The 25,226-nt window shown below is 36.1% G+C and overlaps 1 protein-coding gene and 1 non-coding gene across 7 annotated transcripts in view; one reads left to right on the top strand and one right to left on the bottom strand.

The window, feature by feature from the left end:
• KANSL1 (KAT8 regulatory NSL complex subunit 1) overlaps positions 1 to 25,226 on the bottom strand; it is a 158,010-nt gene that overhangs the window by 49,671 nt on the left and 83,113 nt on the right. For all 6 annotated transcript variants that reach the window (XM_024573062.4, XM_053911764.2, XM_045182476.3 and 3 more), the window contains one exon: positions 2,139 to 2,280. In XM_024573062.4, the coding sequence (XP_024428830.2) occupies positions 2,139 to 2,280 (142 nt within the window). The remainder of the gene's footprint in view (positions 1 to 2,138; positions 2,281 to 25,226) is intronic.
• LOC112316603 (U6 spliceosomal RNA) lies at positions 15,932 to 16,035 on the top strand. The gene has a single exon (XR_002976007.1). It is a non-coding gene; the product is annotated as a U6 spliceosomal RNA (small nuclear RNA).

The raw sequence follows: 25,226 nt of genomic DNA, 5'->3' as shown, positions 1-25,226 counted from the left end.
ATGCCTATACAACTTTAACAAAATGCATTATTAAAATATCAACCAAGAAAGGTAATAAAATGTAGGCAGTGAAAAAGTTAAAGAAAGAAAGAAAGGGAAAGAAAGGGAAAGGAAAGAAAGGGAAAGGAAAGGGAAGGAAAGGGAAGGGAAAGGGAAGGGAAGAGAAAGGGAAGGGAAGGGAAGGGGGAGAGGGGGAGAGGGGGAGAGGGGGAGAGAGAGAGAAATGCCCAGGGTCCCATATGCACAGGAAAAAAATAGTGGAAGAACACATGAGCAAATGTTCATAGTGCGTTAATTTTGAAATTGAGTTTTGTTTTTCTTGGTTTTTAGAGTAGTTTTAGATTCACAGCAAAAACTGAGAGAAAGGTACAGAGAATGGTGTATTTTCTTATTTTCCAAGTTTCCTCAGAATTGATAACACTTTTTCATCCATTCTAGGACATACTTTTTCACATCTTAACATCTTTGACATCAGAATGCACTGTAACAATTGATGATATGTCTTAGTTAATTCAAACCATTTGTTAGTGGCACATAAAATAATGCTGCATCTTACAATCAAGGGCATCTTCAAGTCTATGGAATGTAGTAATATTGTAATAGGGAACTAACAAAACATATGCACGTGTATAAACACACATTTATGCATGTATATAAAATAAAGCAACAAAAAATTAAAATAAAGCAACAAATATGTCTACGATTGTACTAATATCAGTTGTTATTAAGGGACTCTTGTTCTCAAATATGGAAATTCCCACTAAACTGCTGTTAAGGCTACAATAACCTAGAAACAGACACTGAAGAGGTATCCCCTGACAGAGCAAGACTTCCCCCACCACCAGGACAGGAATGTCTGGTCATCTCCTAGCTATTCCTATCACCCTTCCAGCTCACATTTTACAAGTCTCAATCGATTTCCCTTGTGAAGAAGAGCTAAGGTAAAGGACCCTTAATGAGTATTTTTAGTTTTAACTCATTTGTTCCTGCTAATTTTTAAAGTAGTCAGATCTAAATTTTGTTAAAAAAAAAAGTTAAGTCCTCTAGACTTTGCCCTCAATTATAACACACTCTACTGAACTTTTGAAGAATTATATCTAGAACATTTTGGAAAGAAACTACAATGATCCACTGGAATTTTGGGAATAAAAGCTTAAAGTGGAGCTGCACAACTTTTACCTCAAACTCTCATCATTTTTTTATCTTGTCAATCGGTAATCCTTTTAACTTTTGGCCTACTAATTCATTTAATGCAGAGTTCACAGTACAGCAATTTTCTGAAGGCTTTGACCGGTACTAAGGCAGGACGAAATGTGTTGTGACAGTTATTTTTAAGAGCAGTAGGCTCTTCGTTTAGACCCATGTGTCCAATCGTGAAGCCTAATTGCATCAAGCTAACACAAAAATATCTTGAAAGAATGTAAGCTTCACAAAAGTAGCAATTTTTATTCACCACTATGACCACCTCACTAAGGAGAACAGTGCTTGGTGCATAGTAGACACCCAACTATTTGCTGAATGAATTTCTTTCCCATGCACATTTATCCCTCAGTCAAAAACAGAGCAGAAGACTCTTCCAAGTTGATTTATAAGAAGAAAAACTGTACAGTTTATACACAGATAAAAGCTGTGTGGTAAGAATCAGCCCTCTGCAGATAGGGGGACACAGGAAAATCAAAATCCTAACCATCAATGTCTAATTTTGCCTAAACAATCTTTCAGGAAAAATCCTATTTTGCCTCAAGAAAGCAAGGGAAGCTTAGTTACCCAGTAAAACAGAATATATCTATGTAAAATAGCAAGATGAAAATCCTCAGTCATCACCACTTTTCCATATATGTAGCAAATATGACAGTTATACCCAATGGCATATACTATGCAGTCTTTTTCTTATGTTTCCTGTTAGGCCAGGTATACAAACTGATTTGTTCTAAACAGATGTTCAATTTCACAATATATCCTAGTAGTGATATCTGCAGCACACTAAGCAATATCAGGCTCTTAAACAAATTAAACCACTATATCAGACCATATTAAACCATTTTCTTTGACATAGTTAGGAGTTATTGAGGGATAGCAGAAAAGGGGTAATGGTAGTTTTTAGCTGGGCTAAAAAAGACCACACACTTATCCCTCACCTTATTAGCACGTATCTGTTTGTAAATATCCGTTTGCTGCCGAATTCGATATTCCAAGTCAGAAACATGAGCCTGAAGCCAGTTCCAGCGGCTGACAATAGCTGCTCGGTCTGCAGCCCATCTCCATTCTGACCTCCGCCTCCTAAAAGGAAAAAAACTGAGTGAAATCCAAGAGTAGCAGCCATGTTTTTAAAAATAATACAGCATGACTTTATTTAAATACCAAAACACAAAATGAAATTATTTGTTTCTACATAGCTACAATAATGCCAAAGGGGAGATGAGATACGAGGATAAGAAAATCAATCTGGAGTCTCATTTGATTCGTTTTGCTATTCTGCTATGAGAAGATCCTCAATTTTTTTTTTGCAATGAGAACTTTTAGAATGATAATAGCTGTGGGAGACAACTTGCCACCCTAATTTTCCTGGCTACCATGTTAAAAGGCAAAACTGGACTGCTACTATTCTTACCCAAAGTTCAGCAATTTTTACTAAATAAATGCTCAATTTGTTGTATCCTTTTTTTCTATTTTAAAGCCCTGAAATAATTGTTTTGCAGTAATACTTTGTCCAGTTTTTTAAAAATTCTAAATTGATTTACAGAGAGAAGAAGGGAGAAAAAGAGAAACATCAACTTGTTGTTCCACTTTATTTATACATGCTAAGGTTGATTCTTGTATGGGCCTTGACTAGGGATCAAACCTGCTACCTTGGAGAATTGGATGTTGCTCTAACCAACTGAGCTACCTTGGCCAGGGCTTATGCAGTTTTATAGTTGTTTTGGAGGTAGAGAATCTGCCAATCTTTTTCACCCACCATCACTGGAACACAATCATTTTTCACTTGATTTTTTCCTCAGTCAATGTTTTAATTTTTATGGAGTTTGTATTATCTTCCCAGTGTTACCATACAACAAGTCATCCCAAGCTGGGTGACTTAAAGCAACAGAAATGTCTTTTCTCACTTATAGAAGCTAGAAGACTGAAATTAAGGTTTCAGCAATGCCATGCTCCCTCTGAAGGCTCTTTCTGTGCCTTTCTCTTAGCTTCTGGTGTTGTTGGCAATCATTGGCATTCCTTAAGCTTGTAGATGCATCACTCCAGTCTCGGCCTCTGTGGTAACGTGGGGGTTCCTCCTGTGTGTCCTTCCCATCGGCTTCCATGTGTGTGCACATGTGTAGCAACAGCTTTATATACCAAATGGGGAGGTTTTTAACATCTAAAAGCCCATACATAGACCAACTCTACTATAGGCCAAGAAAAACCAAAGATTTTGTTTGTCTGCCTGTCTGTCATACGACATACACAGATGAAAGAAACTCTTTGCAGATAGGTATTTCCCAAATTGACTAGTTAAAATTGTCTTCTAGTACCCTAATCTTGTGGCACACAATTTCTCTGAAATTGTTTTAATTTCTCAGGAGATAGAAATATTTTCTACTTTAACATAAGACATATAATCAAGAACTCAGCAGTGTAGCCAAGTAAAGATCAACAGACAAAAACTGATAGTGTCTGTATGTGCTAACAAGTAAAAAAAAATATTAAAAAAAAAGAACTATTCACAACACCAACAAATGCTAGTATTACATACAAAAGATCTTTACATAAAAATAAAACCTAAAAACATGAAAGACCTACACAGTGATTTTTTTTTTAAAGATGGCAATTGTCACATGAATCTATAAATTCTAGTAAGTGTCAGGTTTTTAACGGAAGCTGATGAACTGAACCAAAAACTTACATGGAAAAAGAGGACCAACAGCAGAGAAATTCTAAAGAAAGTATGATGAAATTAAAAAAAGAAAAAATCAGATTACAGGCTTACTGTAAAGCTATGGTAATTAAGGCAGTATTCAAAGACAAAAAGACTAATGACACAGAGCCCCAAAACTTAAAACTGGATATATAATTAAGATGGCATTCATATCAGTGGGGAAATATAGAACCATTCAATAAATGGTACTGAAGTGGAAAAAGTAAAATTAGTTCCCTTCTTTGTGATATAATCACATAATTTTCAAATTTTTCAATCTTAAAAACCAAACTTAAATACAAAAAAAGAGTACCTTTGGAACTTTAGAGCAGGAAAAGATTTAAATCAAATGAACAAAAAACTTAGCCAATTTTCAACATACAACACAAGATTTAATAAAATTAAAAGCAAGCCACTGGTTGATACAAGATATCTGTAACACATAACTACAGATTAACTATCAAAATATGTAGCTACAATAAACAGGTTAAAAAAAAAGGCAATCTAAGAGAAAATTCACATAAGAAAATTCACATGAGCCAATAAAATACATAAAAACATGCCACACATCAAGATTTTGGTTAAAATATCAGTATTAGGTCAAATATTAAAAAGTTGTTTCAAACTCAGATTGGAAAAAACAAGTGTGGTGAGATGTGGAAAACAGCAACTCATGTATTGCTGGTAACAATAAAAACTGGCATGACCACTCTGGAGATTAATTTGGAAATGCCTGGGTAAGTGCGGAATGTGCATACCCACCCATCATGAAATTTTATTTCAGATAACATAACCTGCACATCTGTATAAACAAACATGTTCAGTGTAACAGAGGCACAGCTAAAAATTAGCTAATATAGTTTGCTAAAGTTAGACAAACTGTAATAAACTATATACCTTTAACACATTTTTCTATAGCAATTAAAACATTAACTAGAACTATCTGTATCAACATGACTGTATCTCATAAGACAATGTTGAATGGAAAAGCCATATAAAAACTGAAAATGACAAAAATAAGTAGTTATCAATTTAATTATTACTACATGTATCAGTACAACTAAACAATGTGAAATGAGAAAACTACATAAAAACTAAAAAAGAATAAACATACAATAATAAAGATCAGCACTAAGACATAAATAGTAAATATATAAAAACACGAACAGGCCCTTAAACAAAAGGGTCACCAGTTTGCTTCCCAATCAGGGCACATGCCTGGGCTGCAGACCAGGTCCCCAGTTGGGGGCGTGTGAGATGCAAACACACATTGCTGTTTCTCTCCCTCCCTTCCTCTCTCTCTAAAAAAAAAATAAAATATTTTTTAAAAATGCACAGAACTGACATACAAGAAATTCAAGATTAGGATCCTCATTACCTCTGGAAATAGAGAAGTTGGATTTTAGCTCTCCTCTAATTTAACACTTGACTTCTCTTTAACAAAAAGAAACATGGCAACATTTAAAATTCCATAAATATTAGAAAAGTAGGGTGGCATCTAGTATATTCTGTAAACAAAGTAATCACAATCTTCCACAATCTTTTTTTTCAAGAAAGAAGCATCAGTCACACTGTCCTTAGTCCCAGCTCCAATCAGGATATATTCTTACTCCTATAATTTTAAGTCACTATAAGTAAACTTTAACATAGCCCACTGATAGGGTCTTAAGTTGTAAACAATAAAAGACAACAAATCTAATCACAGCAGCATTAGAAATGAGTTAATACCTAGTGATACCATAACAATTAAGACAAAAAGTAGCAATGGTATTTTTTGTATGGTTCAAATAAGTAAGCCATTCAAGCCAACCATTATGATAAAGTATTATACAATTATTTCTCTTTTAGAAACAGGGTATTTTATAGTTCACTAATCTTGATGGAATCAGTACAAGATACAGATTTCTTTTTTAAAAAAGATACTTTTAAAGCCCTGGCTGGTGTGGCTCAGTGGACTGAGCACCAGACTGCGAAGCAAAGGGTCACCAGTTCAATTCCCAGTCAGTGCACACACCTGGGTTGTGGGCCAGGCCCACAGTAGGGGGGTGCATGAGAGGCAACCACAAATTGATGTTTCTCTTCCTTTCTTTCTCCCTCCCTTCCCACCTCTCTAAAAATAAATAAATAAAAACTTAAAAAATAAAAATACTTTCATTTGAAGTACAATTATCTGTTTCAAGATTGGCTACAGATGTAGTTCTAGCCCAAATTCAAGAAAAGAACCTCAAAAGCTCAAGTATAACTTCCGAACATTATTCTTAAACTGTAAGTGTCCTCGTTTTTCTAAAAGAGGCAAAGCTAGTTAACCCACACATGCTGTTTCCAACTTTCATTACTCTTCAAGGTTCACCACCTTCCTATCCTGCTAAATCTCTTGGTTTTACAAGTTTATTTCACTTCTGAAGCTACCACAGTATCAGGTCCCCATCAATCACCACTGGGCTACTCCAATAACCTCCTTAGCTACTACTCCTAATATAAGTCACATACTACCTTTTCCTAAATAAACTCCCTTCAAACCTTATTTCTTCCTATCACTCTTACAGGTATGGAAGCACACAAGTTAAGTTCCTTTGCTTCTCTTCAAATCCTGTGTTCAAGGAAACAGTAAAGTATAAGGGGAGTCAAATATTGTAAAGGACAGCACTCTGAAGTCAAAAAATGGTTAAATAAAATAACACAACATCCATTTACCAATATATTCACAGCCAAGTTTGTTTTAACAACTGACAATGGCTAGCCAAAATAAAACCCTGATGTTGAAAACCAAAGCAGAGCAAGGGAAAGATGATTTCTCAGCAAATTACCACACTTCCTTCTTTAGTCACCCTTGGTGGACAAAGAATCCTGGCAGACTCTCCCAACGATTCTGAACTTAGCTCATAAGCCTTCTCACAACAGTGTTCCAGGACACCAAGCACTCTGAATTGACAGGAACGATGAAATCTATTTGTTATCTCTGAATTTAGACACATCTTAACCCAAATAATTTTTTTCTTTGTTTGATGTCAAAAAAAAGAAGAAACCAAAACATTTTAAGATCTGAAAGGCTGAGAGTACAAAGGAAAAGACAATTCCTTAAAACATTTCAGTTTGTAGGAACTTTGATGAGTAAATAATTTTTTTCTTTGATATTAAGGAACAGCCCTTTTCAATTTTGCTAAAGTCAAAACTAACAGGCCTCGTATACAGGAAATCTTATAAACACCAATATGAAACTGAGCCTCCAGATCCTATTTTTTGGAGATTGACCAATAAACTAATAAAAGGCAACATTAAGGGAATGCTAGCAATCTGTAAATTATGAACAGGTTTTATTCTACAAATACATTTGTAATATGACAGTTTGGAACTGGAAATGAGTTTCAGGAAAATTGTCACAATGTTGTAATGCAATTAATGGAATGAATGCACCACCCCAAGTGTCCAAAAAGTATCACTTGTTCAAAATACTAGGAACATGGGCAAAAGACCCTTCCTTAACTGTAAGGAAAGGTGAAAGGTGTACAGTTAGCAATTCTGAGGTAAGCTGCGAAGACATTAATCACACTCCAGTGGCAGAGCAGACCACCACAAAACATTATTCCATAAATAATGAGTTTCAGATCTTATGTTTGGTTTTCTTTAACAACAAAACTCCAACATGCCACAGAAACTCAGTTTACCAGATGTAGGGGTGGATTTCCCCTCTAATATTTAAATGTAAATTTACTACAGATAATTTACAGCTCAAAAAGTACAAGAGACACTGATTTAACATCAGGGTCATGCTTAAATAGACTTCAAAATAAAAACAACACATGACTATGGTTGCAATGATACATAAATATAATGATGAACTGGTGTCTAATATAGTCATTATCAATAATGAAGAAAAAGATGTGTATTCCAACACCGATGAGTCTTGTAACTCTCTCCTATTGCTTACAATGCTGACAATTAGTGAAATAATTGCTTTAAAACTGTGTGTTTCTGCAGGATACTAGAATGAATTCTAACATATTGTTCTCCTATACGCTTTATTACAGTTTGTACCAAATTATTTGTCTACATATACTGGGATACCACTACCTGAGTGGGGAATTCATTTTAACTCATATTTTGCTCCTTGCTTTTATAAACACTATGGTTAAATTTGCTTTGTCTGAATGTGCTATATAAAAATCCATTAAAATCTTACACTATAAATTGCTTTTTGAATACCTTAATGCAGGAAAATATAGTACCAATATTTCCTTTTGTAATGCCACATGAATGGTAATTTTTAATGTTGCCAGCTATGCGTAAGTGTTCATTTGTGTAAAATAGTATATGTTGTATAGATTTCTCTTTTAGTAATGTGAACTTATACTTTAGCAGTTCACTTTACAGTTAGAATATTAGCACATATCTAGAACTTATGATGTTCTAAGGGATCCAAGAATATAAAAAAATCTATTGTATTTACTTGAAAAACAAAAAAATCATTCCTCTGAAAGGCTCGCCCTGGCCAGGTGGCTCAGTTGGTTAGAGCATCGCTCTGTGCACCAAAAGGTTGCAAGTTCGATTCCTGGTCAGGGCATATCTAGGTTGTGGGTTCAACCCCCCGTTAGGCTGGTAAGGAAGGAAACCGATGGATGTTTCTCTCTCATCAATAAACATATCTTTGGTTGAGGATTACAAAAACAGGTGAATAAAAATAAAAAAGCTCTGATAAACACTCTGAAACTATATAGTGAAAAGTACTTGAAAATTTAGGACTCAGCCCTGACCAGTGTAGCTCAGTTGGTTGGAGCATCATCCTGTAACCTAAATGTAAATATAACAGGTGTGGAACAAGGTTTAGAATGGGGTGTAGGCTAAGAAGCCCCTGGGGGGAAAAGAATCCAAAGCCTTCACAGACTTGGCTGGGTAAGGAAGAAACAATGAGGGGTTATTAAAAGTTACTTTGCATAATAACAACAGTTGGCCATTGTTATAGTCATGTTAAATAGCCTGCCTGCAGCTTGGGGCTAGGAAAATGGGCATGACTTGTAGGGTGGCAGGGAGGCGGTTTCCCAGTTGCTGTGCCTGCACTAGAGGAGGAAGGTGTTTTTGCATTGCGGGTCCATGCCTGCCCAGAGGCAGCCAAAGAACGGCAGGAGATACTGGAGGACTGGCAAATGTAACCCTTTGTGGAAGAAGTCTGAAATGGGGCCACGGAGAAAGCTTCGGGCTGGGATTTAAACTCAAGCATGGCAGCCACTCTGGCACTTGACCATGAGGCTTGGGAAGAAGGGCTCTTGGCCATGCAGGAAATAGTAGTAAAGAAAAAGACATGCTGTCTGTAATAAGGAATTTTTTTGCCATGCAGTTTGAAAGAAAGCAGTAACAAGGAAGAAGTAAATGCTCTGGCTAACTCCGAAGCTACAAAGGACTTCCCTGCAAAATCCTTATCTGCTGCAACTGAATTTTACCCAGACTGTTAAAGACTTGTGCCTTTCCTAAGTTTCAGCATAACCCAAAATAAAACAGCACATGCCTTTCCGGACTATTACACAAAGGCTAATGGCAATATACTCCAGATCCTGAAGGAAAAAGGACATAGGAAACTTTTAAGAATGATTTTGGATAGTAGCCTGGTACAAAGCTTGGGAAGTGCTGGGTCTCATGGCAAAGGAGGGCTCCAAGCTAAGGTGCTCTGAGCACCGCCAAGGTTGAAATGTTGTAAATAAAAATCTGCTCCTTCCAGCATTAATTGTTAAGTCTTTCACCACAGTGCTATGGGGATGGGCCCCGGTCTGCTTTGTAACATAACAGCTGCAGGTTCGATTCCCAATCAGGGTACATGCCTGAGTTGCAGGTTTAGTCCCTGCTCCGGGTGTGAACAAGAGGCAACAGATCCATGTTTCTCTCTCACATGAATGTTTCTCTCCCTCTCTTTCTCCCACCCTTCCCCTCTCTCAAAAACAAATAAATAAAAATCTTTAAAAAAAGATACTGTTTTTTAAAAATTAAAGAGTTCAGCTTGCTTACATGTTGGCCAATGTAGAAAACAAAAAAGGGACTGTTGTCTTTAATTCTTTAAAGTCATCTCGAATGGTAACGTTAACAAAAACATTTCATTAGAAAAGGACAAATAGATCATCAACACAGGAACTTTTATATAAAGAGATTTAACCTCTCTTAAATTTGGGGACCAAGCTCCTATTTTTATTACAAATTATACACTGAATCTTCAAAGATGGCACCGATAAAACCTCTCCTATTGCATCACAAAAATAATCTGAATCACTTAATTCAGAGGTGGTTACCAATAATTTTGCAAAAATAAAAGCACCAGGAATGTAACTTCTGTTAACAGAAAAGGATTTGCAACACTGAATTCCTTTTAAAGCCAACAATGAGTTCAACAATAAAGATTACAATAAACCCTATCAGTAATGCCTACAGCACTGCCACACAGAGCAGAACAGATAGCAATGGTAGCTACTGCCTTTTCCTCAAAGAAAAAACTTGAGCAAAAGCTGAAGTTTATCTAAAAGTAACACTCAAGGTAAGCACTTCCTTTAAACCCACCTAGTTAGTTCTATACTAAGATGGAAAATGTGTAAATCCATGAGAACAATGTTGGTGGGTTATACTTTTCCCTGATTTAAAAAAATTTTTATAATTAAAAAAAGATTTTATTCATTTTTTACAGAGAGGGAGAGAATAATATCAATCAGTTGTCTCCTGCATGCCCCCAACTGGGGAGCTGGCCTATAATCCAGGTATGTGCCCTGAAGAGAAATCGAATCAGCAACCTTTTGGTTTGTGGGAGGATTCCCAACCAACTGAGCCACAAGTCTAGGACTTTATCTAGAAATTTCAAAAAATCTCACTAAATCAACAACAAATATGCTTATGACCTTAACAAAAAGACCTTAATGGGGATAACTCCATCTTTGATTCTGATTTGTCCTATTCAGTTCTTTCCTTAAATGAAAACAAAGATTCCTATTAACAAATTAAAATAACTGTCCATATCAAATTACACAGCACTACATTCAACCAAAAACTGGCAGATAAATATTTGACAGAGTTATGTGCAACTTCCAAGTGTGCAAGAAAGTGTGAGGCACCTAAATTCTGAAATCACCACATTCTTTAGATGACATAAAACCAGTAGAATAGAGTAGGTAAAACTGAGATCATCCCTGAATATCCAGAGCACACAGTTGCTAGATTCATGGAACAGGATTAGAAAATCCTGCCATTACTGAAAGTCACATTAAAAAAAGAAGTATATACAAATATTCACTACCTTGCTCCAGAGCAGTGTGAAACGGAGAAAAGAGCAGGGAAGACAGGTTCAAAACCAAGTTCTCACTTTAAAAAAAATTTGTATGATCCTGGACAATGTAAATTAACTTCTGGAAATGGCAGCAACATCTGCCTCACAGGACTGTCGTGTTCATAAAATGATGTGATCCTAATTGCCGAGTACAATGTGCATTAAAAAAAGAACTATTAAATAAATATAACCTTGAATTTCAATTCCATGTAATAAAAGATACAACAGGGGATGAGAAAAGAGAAATAAAATCTCTGAGAGACAAATAAATTCAGAAAATAGGTGTTTTCAGTTAGGAACAGAATCCTGAGTTTCTTGAGTGTTGGGCTTTGTAGTCACCTAAAAGGAAGTTCCACTCTAAGCTGTAAACCCAAAGTAGTTATACTAAAATAGACATTGTGTTCAGCACAACTTTACTCCCCTCTCCCAAAATATAAAGAGATAGAGGAAATAAAGTACAGGGGAAACACAAGGTGTCTAGCATCAAATTTCCCACATAAATAGAACTCAGATACGAATGGGTTAAGAAACAGTTTGTATCTGTACATTGGCTTTCTAGGTTGGTGATAACAGGAAACAAATGTATCAAAGTCAATTCTAAACTGCCAATTCTTCCTGATAAAAGACTGTGGGAGTTGATCACTTAACTCTTTTGTATTACTACTTAAACCAAATTATCTCTGAAATTGAAATGATATTTAATCTTTCAAGGCAAGCAAACACTGAACAAATAATTACAAACTAATTTTTAAAAAAATGATTATGATACAAACCAAAATTGCAAGATGCAATAAAGGTATACTATGGGGTAAAAAGAATGGCTAGCTATAATTAAGAGTGTAACAAGAAAGATTCTCAACATATATTGACATTCAGATGAATAACAAAGTAAAAGTTCACCAGGCAAATACATACACACACACACACACACACACACACTTCAAGCAGAAGAAACAGAACCTGTTAAAATGCTGAGCAGGAAGAAGCGTATCAATTCTAGGGACTAAGAGAAAGCCAGAGTCTCACAAAAGATCCAAGGGGGTAGGATAGAGGCCTTATCATTTGAGGTCTCAGATCAGAGTATGTTCAACTGTGTTCTGGGAGCAAATGAATGGTATAATGGGATTTTTTACTCAGGAGAGTGGCATCATCTCATTAGTTACGATAAAAACACATTCGGGGTAATTAAAAATGTTAATAGAGACCCGAACCAGGAATTACTGTGATATCTAGGTGACAGAATTTGGTGACCAGTGGGCACTGAGACCCAGTTAACAAATATTTAACCACCTATTATTTACCAGGAATTATATTAAGTGCTGGGAATAAAATACTAACAAATAAGAACTGTGGCTCATTAACTTAGAATTTGATGGGGAAGGCAAATGTTAATGAACAAATAATCATGCAAAGTGTGAGGTAAGAGATTATAACGATGACATCAGATTTAGATGGAAGAATGTGGAAGACTTCTCTGTGTTGTAAACGTTTAATCTGTGTTCCAAAGAATAAATTAGGACTTGGACAGGCAAACTTGCCTGCGATGAGGGGTAAGAGATGTGGAGAGGCACAGAAAATACTGGGAACTGTGGTGTGTTTTAGGAAGAAGAAAGGACATGTATACAAGTTATGTAGCCAGAGCTCAGACAGTAAAAAAGGGCAAGAATGCACTGAAGTTCACACTGACTTTAAGGAGGTAGGGCCAGATCATATAGAATCCGTAATACAGCTGCTCTGATCTTGGCCCATGTTCTTTTCATTTATCTTGGATTATTTAAATAAAAAATTTCATATACAAACTAAAGGATAATGAACTCTCACATAACCATCAACCAATTTCAGCTATCAACTCTTGACCAATTCAATCTTATACATAACATCTATCTCCCATTCCCATGGATTAATTTTGAAGCCAATTCCTATCATCAGATAATTACATCTGTATATATTTACATATAAACCTCTGAAAAGTTCACTTAAAATGTCTACATACTTAATAATTTAAAAAATACTAATTCCCTCATGTCAAATATCGGTCAAATTTCTTCATTGTCTCAACAGCTTTGTCAAAATTAAAGTTAAAATAAGATCCCTTACAATTTGTGGGAAAAAACAGCTTTGTCCTTTAGAATTCCTTACATTGTGGATTTTGCCAAATGAATCCTTGTCACGAAGTCCACACTTCTGAACTCTATAAACAGTCACTTCTAAACTATCTTTAGTTTTTTTAGTGTTCTGTAGATTGGCTGATAAATTATTTGTACTTTTGTACATTAAATTTTTACATGTTTAAGACTGTTATGTACTAAAACACACCCAATCTTTTAAACAATTATTTAAGCTACCTCAAACTCTTCAATGACCATGTGTCAACTTTTTATTAAATATGGTAACATACATAATATATGACCTACCAAGCACAATAAAAGAAATGTAATAATTCTCCAACAGAGCCCGCCCCTCAGCAATACTCAGACCAATCTGTCTGTCATACCCTATACTAGTCTCTAACCTGAAAATATCCATAAGCAATTTTGTCCCTAAAACCCACCTTCCTCAACGAAAGTCTCTACTGGTTGAACATACCTCACAAGTCATTACTTTGTATTCTTCGAGTTTAGTGTGATCCTCTTTATTTTGTTATTTACATGTTGTATATTTCCAAGTCATGTCACACAGGACTGGTCTTTAACCAGATTATCTGTGCCTTCTTATGGGCACTACTTAACAATGTATTTTAACTGTAAATCAATTTTCCATGATATCTTAAAGATGTAATTCCCAGGAAATATGAAAAATGTTAAGACGTACAAGGGGGGAATCAAAAAAACCCAGAATTTATTTATAAAAGTTTGTGTATTTATTCTTACATGTTTAAACTTCAGTCACCTTCAAAGTACTCTCCCCATTGGATGAAATACACCTATCAAGACTTTTTTCCACTGTTCAAAACAGTTTTTGAACTCCTCGATTCTGATGTGTTTCAGTGCTTCAGCCATTTGTATTACCTCTTCCACATCGGCAAAACGTTTCCCTGAGGATTTTTTTCACAAGGGAAACAAAAAAACGTTGCTTGGCGAGATTGGGTGAGGCACAAGGTCATGCCATTTTTGGTCAAAAACTGAACACTCAACGTGGTGTGGGCAGGTGTGCTCATAAAACACCCATCATGAAATGGGCAAATGCGTTGAAAGAGTCTTCATAAAAGAATTCACTGAAGCTGAATGCAGCCCCTCACAACAATGCCAGCTGGTACACTGATATAGATGGGTTCCTGGAACACTAACACAGCAGGGGAAGCCTGTACTATAAAGGGGCCCACCCTCCAGAAGATAATTACATTTTTGGGGGTCCCCCCATGTATTTGGCTGCTTAAGTTGCAAACAGTTAAAAAAAACATCTAAACCCAGAAGACCTTAGATACATTAAAAGTGTTCTGATGGAGAAAAATACAGCATGACAAAAAAAAGATGAAAGTGGCTTATAGTTCTTCTTGGCCAGCTATAGTACTGGACATAGAATCTGAACATGAAGATATGGAACAGAAACTGGCCCAGTTACTGTGTCTTTTTGAGAGAACAGGACTATGTTTGTTTCAAGAATAAAAGTAAAACAACAAAGTTAATACTGAAAGGCTCTCAGTTACTCAAAGCACTGCTACTCTAATAGAGTGGCTCATCCAGAGCAAATCAACCAATTTTCTGTCTCCTTTTCTGCCGAAGAGAGTTCATCTTTTTAGAGTAAATTCCACTTAAAAACCTTTAAAAAAAAATCATACTGCGATTAGAATATTCAAATTTTGTATGTAAGACTAATTCCTCCTTTAAAAATATCAAATAGCTAATTAATCTCAGTCCTCAAAAGCTGTAAATTAAAGAGTAGCTATTATTTTTCCATAAAATGTACTTTTCATTTTTACCGATAACTTTATTGATTTGGATATTTTGAGTAGGTTGGCTATCTCCCACGATAATGTTGACTATTCTCAATTAATGTGTCCTTTTGACTGCTATCAACTTCAATTGGTCTACCACACCGTGGAAAATTGTCCAGTGAGAAATCACTAGCACAAAACTGCGCAAACCACTTTTGACATGTTCACTCAGTCACAGAACCTTTGGCATTTCAGTTGTTTTTACCTTTCTTGAGGTAATAAAGCATAATATGCTGAAAATGTTGCACATTTTCTCCCAACTTCAGTATTAAAATAGCTACCTCAAAATTCACTAATTTGCTAAGTTTTAAAAAACTGTACGCTGATGTGACAGCTGTCACAATACAATCTAACAAAATTGTTTCGAATGAAGTTAAAGACAACTAAGCGCTACTTGAGCCACCTTATAGAAAAAAACAAATGAACTTTTTGGCCAACCCAATATTTGATCCAGCTTACTCACCTGAGCAAGAGACTGACAAGGATCACATCTTACAACTGAAAACTTCTCAAAAACATCGCAACTTAGACTGGAAGGAAAACAATCCTCCTCTCTTCACTATTCTCCAACTCCCCAGCCCTGGGCTCCTTAAATGAGTGGAAGAGTAGAAAAGTACAATGTACAGTATTGACAGGGAAGAGGAAAGGGGAGTGAGGATGCCACAGCTTATTTTATTCCATGAAATCTTGTGTCTGGCGATCTCCAGCACAATCAAGAAATCTTTATATTTAATCCAATAGATTAGCTGTGTATTAATAGAATTTCTGTAAAGAAACATTTAAAAACAAACTTTAAAAATAAAATACAGTGCTCACTGCAGCACATATACTAAAACTGAAACGATACAGAGAAGATCAGCATGGCTCCTATGCAAGGATGACATGCAAATTCATGAAGCATTCCATATTTTTTTAAAAGTTAATGAAAATAAAATATAGCTTTTTGTAAAGAGTATGGTGTGTGGAGTCAGTGAACACTAAACTCCAAATTGTGGCCCTGCCACCTAATTACTACTATCATTTAACCAGGTATTGAAAGATCAACGAACAAAATTTCTTATCAACACTCAACCTTCAGGAGTAATGTTCCAACTTTAGTGTATATAAGAAATACCAGAGTGTTGAAATGAGTCCTGGGGATCTGCATTAATAAGAAGCCTCTTAGATGGTTCGTATGCAAGAAGACCATACTTTCAGAAATACTACTTACAGCTACTGAGGTTTAGAAACAAAGGATATATCTTCAAGAAAATGAAGTCTCATCAAAATCAACTTATCAGTTAATAAAAATAAATATAAGAACTTCTGGTCCAGGCAAGATGGTGTAGACTCTTTCCTCCTAGCCCATACCAGCACAACACAACTATAAATCCTAGAAATACTGCAAGAGGCAACCAAATAAAAACCTTTTTTTTTTTTTCCAAGTAGAAAGAGGAAGGTGAACTGATTGGGAACCTCATGATTAGAACAACACAGTGACAGAGCATCTTTTAAAAATCCCATTCAATAGAAGGTAACCCGGGCCTGGCGTTTCCTGACGTTCAATCTAAAAGAAAGCAGCCCAGTGAGGCTCATCACTTCCCCTGGATGGAATAAAACAACAGTACCACCCACAACACCAAGCAAGACCTGAAGCAACAGCAAAGGAGATGGATCAAGGAAGGGGTCAACTAACAATGAAGAAATAAGAGACCAAGGGTTAACATTCTAACCCCATTTCTCTCTTTCCTTTTTACCAATACTAATTTTATCTATTCTCTTTCCTCCCACTATCTCTAAAATCCAAGCTATACCTCCTATTTTCCTCCTGGCTCATTCTACTTAGTCACTGCTTTCACTGACACGCCAGGCTAGCTACTGACCACGGACAGCCCTTTACTTGGTATTCCCAAGGCAGACACCCACACTTTCTTCAGGTCTTTTCCTCAGATCACTTCAGTGAGGCCTTCCCTTGACTACCTTATCTTACAAATGCAAGCCTTCACCCTCCCCTAAACACACACACACACACACACACACACACACACACAAAAAAAAACACACACTCATTTTTCTCTCTCCCTCCCTCCCCACCCCTCCTTCTGGATTTATGATTAGAAGTTGCATGTAAAATACTTTATCTTACTTATTGACTGTTTCTCCCACTAGAACCCTCTCTTATGAGAGCAGTAGGGACTTTTGTTCATCATTACATTTCTGGCGTTTTTAACAATGCCCGGCACACGGTATGTGCTGAAATAGTTGTTGAACAGGAGGGAGGACAACAGAAAGGGAAAGTGGGAAGGAGGACAGAAATAATAACTATGATCCTAACTTTTTCTAGCAATAGATGAAAACCAAAGTAATCATACAGTGAAGCTAATCACTTTCTCATTTTGTGCCAATTGATCTCATAAACCACTCTGGCCCCTCTTGCCCAAATGGAACACACAAAATTATACTCCACAGTCTTAGTCCAAACCTACACTGACCAAAGAAAATAAAGCTGTATTACAAAGCGAAAACTGCCAGTAAGGTACTTCATCTATATTCACCAACCACACACAACTTGACTCGATGCTTATTGAGGGTACTATGACACAAAATTCTCACATCATCTCAATTCCCACACTTTTAAAAAAATTAATGAGAGAAAGAGGGGGAGGGAGGGAAAGAGAGAGAGATGGGAACATTGATTTGTTGTTGTTCTTTTTTATGTATTCATCAGTTGATTCTTTTAAGTGCCTTGACCAGGGATTGAAGCCATAACCTTGGCGTATCCGGATGACCCTCTAACCAATTAAGCAATCATGTCCAGTGCTCATCAATTCCCCCACTTTCAAACCATTTTCTAATAACTAGACTCTTGAATTATATGATACACATAAAATATTCTATTTCAAAGTTTTCTTGGCAACTTTTGAACATTCCTTTATACGAACTTGAAAGTTGTTTTGTCAGGTTCTTCTTTACCAAATAGTATGGTAAATCTGCTTCCCGCCTTACCTCACCTCTTTAAAAAAAACACAACAAACCTTAAGAAATAATTTTTAATGACCTAGTCAGCCCAGAGATCAAACTACTTTACAGTACAACCTAGCTTTCTTCATGAAGGCACAAAGAAAGACATTTTCACTATCCTAACAATTGGGCAACACCAGTAAGCAGCGATACAATGTTAAGTACAATGGCTAGCATTACAATAACTGCTCAGTAAAGAGTAGCTACAACCACCCTTATTAACTTCTGACTACCATACCTGGCTGAACTAACTCAGCCACAACAAGACACTCCATGCTCTTCCATCTCCCAAACTAATGACAAACATTTGTTTTGGTAAATGTGTATTCCTTAAACACACTTGAGAAACAGCAATCTGAGACCAATTATCTTTTATTCTGAATCAAGTTAAAACATGTCAGCATGGTATATACAAACAGGCCATACTGGAATTTTTAGTAGGCAGAGAGGCCAGTGATGCTGCTGACATACTACAATACGCAGGGAAGTCCCCACAACAAAACATCAATAGAACTGAGGATGAGAAACCCTGTTTTATGTGAGTCGTTGATTAGTATAAAATATATATATATTTTATACCTTTACTATATACCTTTACTATATATATATATATATATAGTAAAGGTAACTTTTCAGTTGGCATATGCAAGCCGGTGGTTCTTCAGATTCACCTGCAAGTACAAGGAGTCACACAAACTGTCTGTCTTACTGTAAATGATGCTTAAAACAAGACTTTAAAAAGTCACTGTTCAGTTCTCTCATCTACAAAATTAGTGAGTTGCACTAAAAAACTACAAGGCTCTTTAGTTACAAGATGTGATGAACAGCCCTGGCTTGGGTAGTTCAGTTGGTTAGAACACAGTCCCAATAGTCCAAGGTTGTGGGTTTGATCCCCACTCAGGGCACATACAAGAATCAAACAATGAATGCACAAATAAATGCGACAAAAAAATCAATGTCTCTCTCTCAAATAAATACAAATATGATGAACCTATAACCATCAGCATGAAGTATATTCTGCATGTACAGCTATAATTTTTACTGGGGTAGGAAGACTAGATAGATACCTACATGATCAAATTCACTCCAAAAGCTTCAATAAAATTCTCTCCTTAGTTACTAGACTCATACAGACTAAGATCTTGATATGCCAAGTCTAAATCTAAATCACCCTCCTAAAACATGCCAAAAACTTTTAGAACCAAAAGAAACATTAGGGATTTTCTCCAAGCATCTCAATTTTTAAGTGATCAAAATGGGACCAAAATGGGACCCAAAGAGTAAATCACTTTCTCAGAATTTAAGTAAATTCACAGTCAGGCTCTTAGAGCAAACATTAGTCAAAGCTCTCAGGAGAGTATGGCATGCAAACATCAGTTAAAAGTTAACATTCAAATTTTTAAAATTACTGTGGCTGCTTTAAATAATTGGCACAGGTTAACTGTGACTCAAATGTCTTTTTAAAATTTAACTATTTTACTGACTCAAGATATAAGACTGGTTGATCAGTACTATCATGTTTGACATTTTTCTAATATATAAAATTAAGCCTAATGCTTTATTCTTAGAAATAAGTAGGAAACATATAAATAATGGAAAACATACACAGATCAGCCAATGGCAACTTTGACACTGAACTAGTAAGGAATTCCACCATTAAACGCCCCAATCTATTCCATAGTTACAGAGCCCTTAAGTTTCTCCAGTTGCAGAATTGGTCACTAGGATTCTTCCAGCCCTAAAATTCTACCTATCTTTGTTCCTAAGTGTGACATTATAAACAGGAGACTGTACATTTTACTCACAGTTTAAGGCATATTCTTGCAAACAAGGTGCCTACTAATTAATAATGAACTAAAACAACTGGTGTGTCAAAGTATGTTGTAGGCTTTGTCTCTCTAGTTTGCTTTTATGAAGTTACTTATCTTTAAGCCAAAAAGTTCCTGAACTACAAAATATGTACTTACCAATTTGTTTACTAAGAGCCCTGGACTCAGAATTAGCTTAGAAACAAACCCTACACAACTCAATATTTAAGACTAGACCATCTATCCAAATGAGACTGGTTAAGTATTGAAACAATCTTACTCTTTCTTAAATATTCTAAAGAAGGCTACATATTTCCTAACTTGCTGAACTAGGCCTAGAAAAATTTTATCCCAATGTTCTTAAACAGACTGCTATCAAGTTCCCCCCATGAGTTCTACATTTTGATATAGTTTATAATAATTTTTCCCCAGACAGTTCAGTTATGACATGTTAACATTACAATCTTGTAAGCAAGGGTAATTATTGATTGAAATGTTTTTAAAGGAAAAGGGAATGGCAAATCATTTTTAAATTAGATAACGAAAGCAGTGCCTGATTAAGTCATTACTCTTGACTGACAGTCAACTGAGTTGAATAGGTAACTAACTTCCAAAATACAAGTCTTAATCTGCATCATTAGACAATTATTTCAGCATTTAACAGTAATGTTAATTTCTTCACAGGTCATAAATTACATCACAAAGAAAAATTCTGACCAGATAAAGTTTAGAACAATTTTTATTTAACAGTCTCTCCTTTTGATTTAGATACCCCCTAAAGACCTGTCCAGGTAAAGGTCTCTCACTGGAATTCCATGCTGAAGATCACAATTTTTCTCTTACAATACTTAGCTATTTTTATAAGTAAGGCAAGCAGATTTTAAAGAACAAAAGATTACAGCAGGTTTTTCATTCTCCCCTACTGCAGAACAGGAAATAGTATAAAGCTACAGAGAACAGCAACAGTTTTATATCAACCCCCGCCCCCCTTCAACTGCCACCAATTATACAGCTCCTAGGATACAAAAATCCTAGGGAAAAAATACACATTCTAGAGAGAAAGATAATTTTAAAGGTGTATCACATGATGGCATATATAGCTTTTCAGGTAACTCTATGTGATTTCAAACTAAATTAAAGACAAAAACTTCACTGTGACATTATGAAAGAGAAAGTTTATTTGTAGGACACTCCCACGCCTCCCTACCCCGAAAAGTGAGTTTGAACAATCCAAGCAGCCTTAGGGAAGCCAACAGGTAACAACCTTTGGGGAAGGGCAGAAATATTAGACAATCACAAAACATGTACACACAGTTTTTTAATTTTCCCCCCAGAGACTGCTAGGACCATCACAGAAGGTGATAAATGCTTAAGCTGCTCACAGACACCAGGCAAATGCCACAGAACCACAACAGTATGCGCTAACCCCCAGGGTAGCAAACCACGGTGATGGAGCAGAGAGGGAAGGGAGTCTTCAAGATTGAAAAATACAAATAAAGTTTGGTTCACTTCCCACTTCTCATCAGTTTTAGAACTCACATTACTAATTATAGAATCATAAAAGAAAAGAAAGAACCCCAGGAACCAAGTCTCTTACAGATAAGGCAATTACCTGCCAAGACTTATAGCAGAGTGAGAACTAGATCAACTTCCAACCAAGAAGACTTTCTACTACACAAAAATTAAATATTTAATAATTAAGATTTTGTTAGAAATAACCAGGTTACAAATATTCATCAAAGGAAACACTGATAAAGTTGAACCTATTAAACTATTAGGATCTTTTCTCATAAGAGGCAAAACAATCTTCATTAACAGCCCTCCAACAAATTCTCTAATAGAACTCAAAATTTTTTCTAGCAGCAAGTAAAAGTTCCATCATTTTTCTCTTTTCACAGCTTGGTACTAGGGTATTATTTTATACACAGAACAAAAAGGCCTATAGAGCCTAAGAGTGCTTGAAAATATTTTTTTAGTGGTAAAATAATCTCAGTGACCAACAGTAATGCTGTAATAATGTTTCAAATTTTTTAAAGTATAAACTGGTGCATCCAACTTTGAAAAACAATTGTGTTATGGTGGTTTTAAACGATGGCTGCAAGCCCTGACCAGAGTGGCTCAGTTGGTTGGGCATTGTCTTACAAGGTGAGTGGTCATCGGTTTGATCCCCGGTCTGGGAGCATGTGAGGGGCAACACATCAATGTTTCTCTCTCTCTCTCCCTCCCTTCCTCCCCAGCCCTCTAAAAATAAATAAATAAAATCTTTTCAAAAATAATTAAAAAAACATGACTGCAAATTGTCTGACACTCCTCCCATTGAGAGGTGGTGTTCTCTGTCTCTTCCCCTTGAATCTGAGAGGGCTTGTGACGACTTGAGTCAATAGAATATGGTAGAAGTGATACTAGGTAACTAATTTCCCTGATCAGTTTATAAATGAACAGGCAGTTTCCATCTTTTTTTGCCAAATACAAAGTCTGACAGCCCTGAGGCTGTCATGCTGAAGAGGCCAAGTAAGTATAGGCACATTTTGCCAAGCGTATCCAATCCAGCTGAGCAAAGTCCTCTATGAATCCCCAACAACGTGCCACACATGTAAGGGAAAAGTCATCTTGGAAGTGACCCTCTAGTCCCAACTGTTTTGGCGCCAGCTTTTGCATCTTCCCAAGCTGAGGCCCTAGTCATCCTGAAACAGAGATAAGTCATTCCAACTATATTCTGAATTCTAACCCACAGAATCTATGAGAAAAATAAAATAAATCTTGTCTTATGCCATTTAGTTTAAGGTAGCTTGTTAAGTGACAATATATAGTAGAAATAGTCATTATATCAATACGGTAAAGTTGAAATTTGCATACTTTACCACCCAGCAATTCTAATCATGAATATAGACCCAAAAAATCCTTTAACACACACGTAATAGGAAGCATGTTCAAGAATGTTTACATAGGCGTGGCTGGTGTGGCTCAATTGGAGCATTGTTTTGTATACCAAAGGGTCATGGGTTCAATTCCTGGTAAGGGCACATACCTAGGTTATGGGTTTCATCCCTGGTCAGGGCTCAAAAGGCAACCAATCAATGTTTCTGCGCTCTCTTCCCACCCAACTTGGCCTCCCAACCTTGTTTTTTTTCCCACAGCACTTAACATATATTTGTTTATTGCCTCTGCTCCTCCAATAGTATAAGTTCCAAGAGAGCAGGAATCCTTATTTGTGTTATTAATAATGTACCCCTATAAACTTAAGTCTTTTCATATGCAGGAAGCATTCAATAAATGTACGTTGAATGAATATTGGTGATGGTGGAAGGGAGTTTTCCATCCACAATGGTTCATAAACAGCAACCATGTGCATGCATGCCTACGAAGTCAGCCAAATATCTTTCCTGAGGATTATTAGTTTATAGATTCAATCTAATTCCAATTAAAACCCCAGTGGGATTTTTAAAGGGAATTTGATAAAAACTGATAGATTTGACTACACAAATTTAAAACTTCTATAATTCAAGAAATATACAAATTAGAAAACAAATAAAAAGCTAGGTCCCTGGCTGATGTGGCTCAGTAGATAGACTGTTGGCCTTTGAACCAACAGGCTGATGGTTCGCTTGCCAGCCAGGGTACATGCCTGGGTTGCAGGCCAGGTTCCCAGTAGGGAGAGTGTGAGAGGCGACCAATCAATGTCTCTCTCGGACATCAGTGTTTCTCTGCTTCTTTCTCCCTCCCTTCCCTTCTAAAAATAATTTAAAAAAATTTTTTTAAAAAGCTAGGTAAAAACAATTTGCATTTACAAATCAATTCAAAAAGATGCAAATGATTGTATTTATTTACATAAACAATATAAATGGCCAATAAATACAAAGCAAGGGTTAAAATGAACTACATTAATAACTGAAAGCAATAAAAAAATTCACAGGATGACTTTTTTGCCTATCAAACTGAAGGAGTCTTAAAATTTTATCTAGTATCTGCTAGGTTTCAGGGGAAAACTCCTGACCAAACAGCAGTTCCATTCTGAAGAACAACGTAACAGGATTTATCCCCAAAAACCTTAAAACCATCCTTATCCCATGACCAAAAAAAAAAAAAGTTTCCATATCTAGAAATTTAACCTGAGATAATAATTTGTGATGGGAAGCAAGTTTTAATCACAACAATGTTTTTTAAACTTCTACAGAAGAGATCACAAACTCAGGTCGCATTCCTAAAGTTGTTAATTGAATTTTCTTTGGACTCCAGAAAGGTATCAACGTTTTTTTTCAATGTGCTGCCAGCACTTTAAAATCTATTACATACCAAAAAACCCAAGATCTGCCAATGCTGGGCAAGTCTCTCAATAACTATTAGCAGCTGATCCCTTCAGATGTGTGGCATATGACCCGCAGTTCAAAATCATCCCCATCCTGAAAGAGCTTGCTTCATTTATATTATATGCCTGATCTCCTGCAGGGCTTTCTAAACATTTATTTTGGGGCCTCACCCCCAGAGTTTCAGATTCAGTATGTCTGAGGTAGGGTTTTATAATTTACATTTCTAAGAAGTTTTTAGGAGATGCTAATGATGCTGGTCCAGAGACCACATTGAGAACCTTAGACCAGAGATTTTCAACTGTTGTGACCCTAAAATTTTCAAGACATACCAATACCTGACTATTAGTCAGGGGCACTGACCTCTTTTTCTTCATACTGTCAAATAAAAAAGTGACAACAACCAATACAGCAATAACCATCTTCATACTGTCAAGTAAAAAAGTGAGAACAACCAACACAGCAATTTTGATGTGAATCAAAATTATGCCAGTTCTTTTCAGATAGGCCAAAAATATATTTCTTGGTGTGCTGCAGAATTTTAGTACCTAGTCTATGTGTGCCATGAGGTGAAAAAGGTTGAAAATTGCTGCCTTAGACCGATGAAGCTTCCTTACAATTATGGGGTACTTGATCAGTTTTGGGAATTCCATTAACAAGGTGCGGGGAAAAGGGTTAGAAAAGAGGAATGATAAACAATCAATAGTCACTGCAGATGTCATAGTGTTGCCTCCACTAATTATCGGAGGTGGAAAAAAACACTGCCCTACACTAAATTTAGTAATTAATCCCAGATTAAATTTAGTCCTATTTTTTATTCCACATTTTCCCTCGTGGTTTTATCTACTCTCTAATGACCTCTTCTACACATCATGCATATAAAATAATAGGGGTTACAAATAAAGACTGTTGTGAGATACCTTATACCTCCAGTATTTTGTGGCTAACAAATGTGCACTGCCAGTCCTATTATTTTTCTACTGATACTTGA

Source organism: Desmodus rotundus, chromosome 9, assembly GCF_022682495.2.
Source record: "Desmodus rotundus isolate HL8 chromosome 9, HLdesRot8A.1, whole genome shotgun sequence".
NCBI classification, from domain to species: domain Eukaryota; kingdom Metazoa; phylum Chordata; class Mammalia; order Chiroptera; family Phyllostomidae; genus Desmodus; species Desmodus rotundus.
The sequence above is the reverse complement of the archived record's forward strand: the minus strand, read 5'-3'. Positions and strand labels throughout refer to the sequence as shown.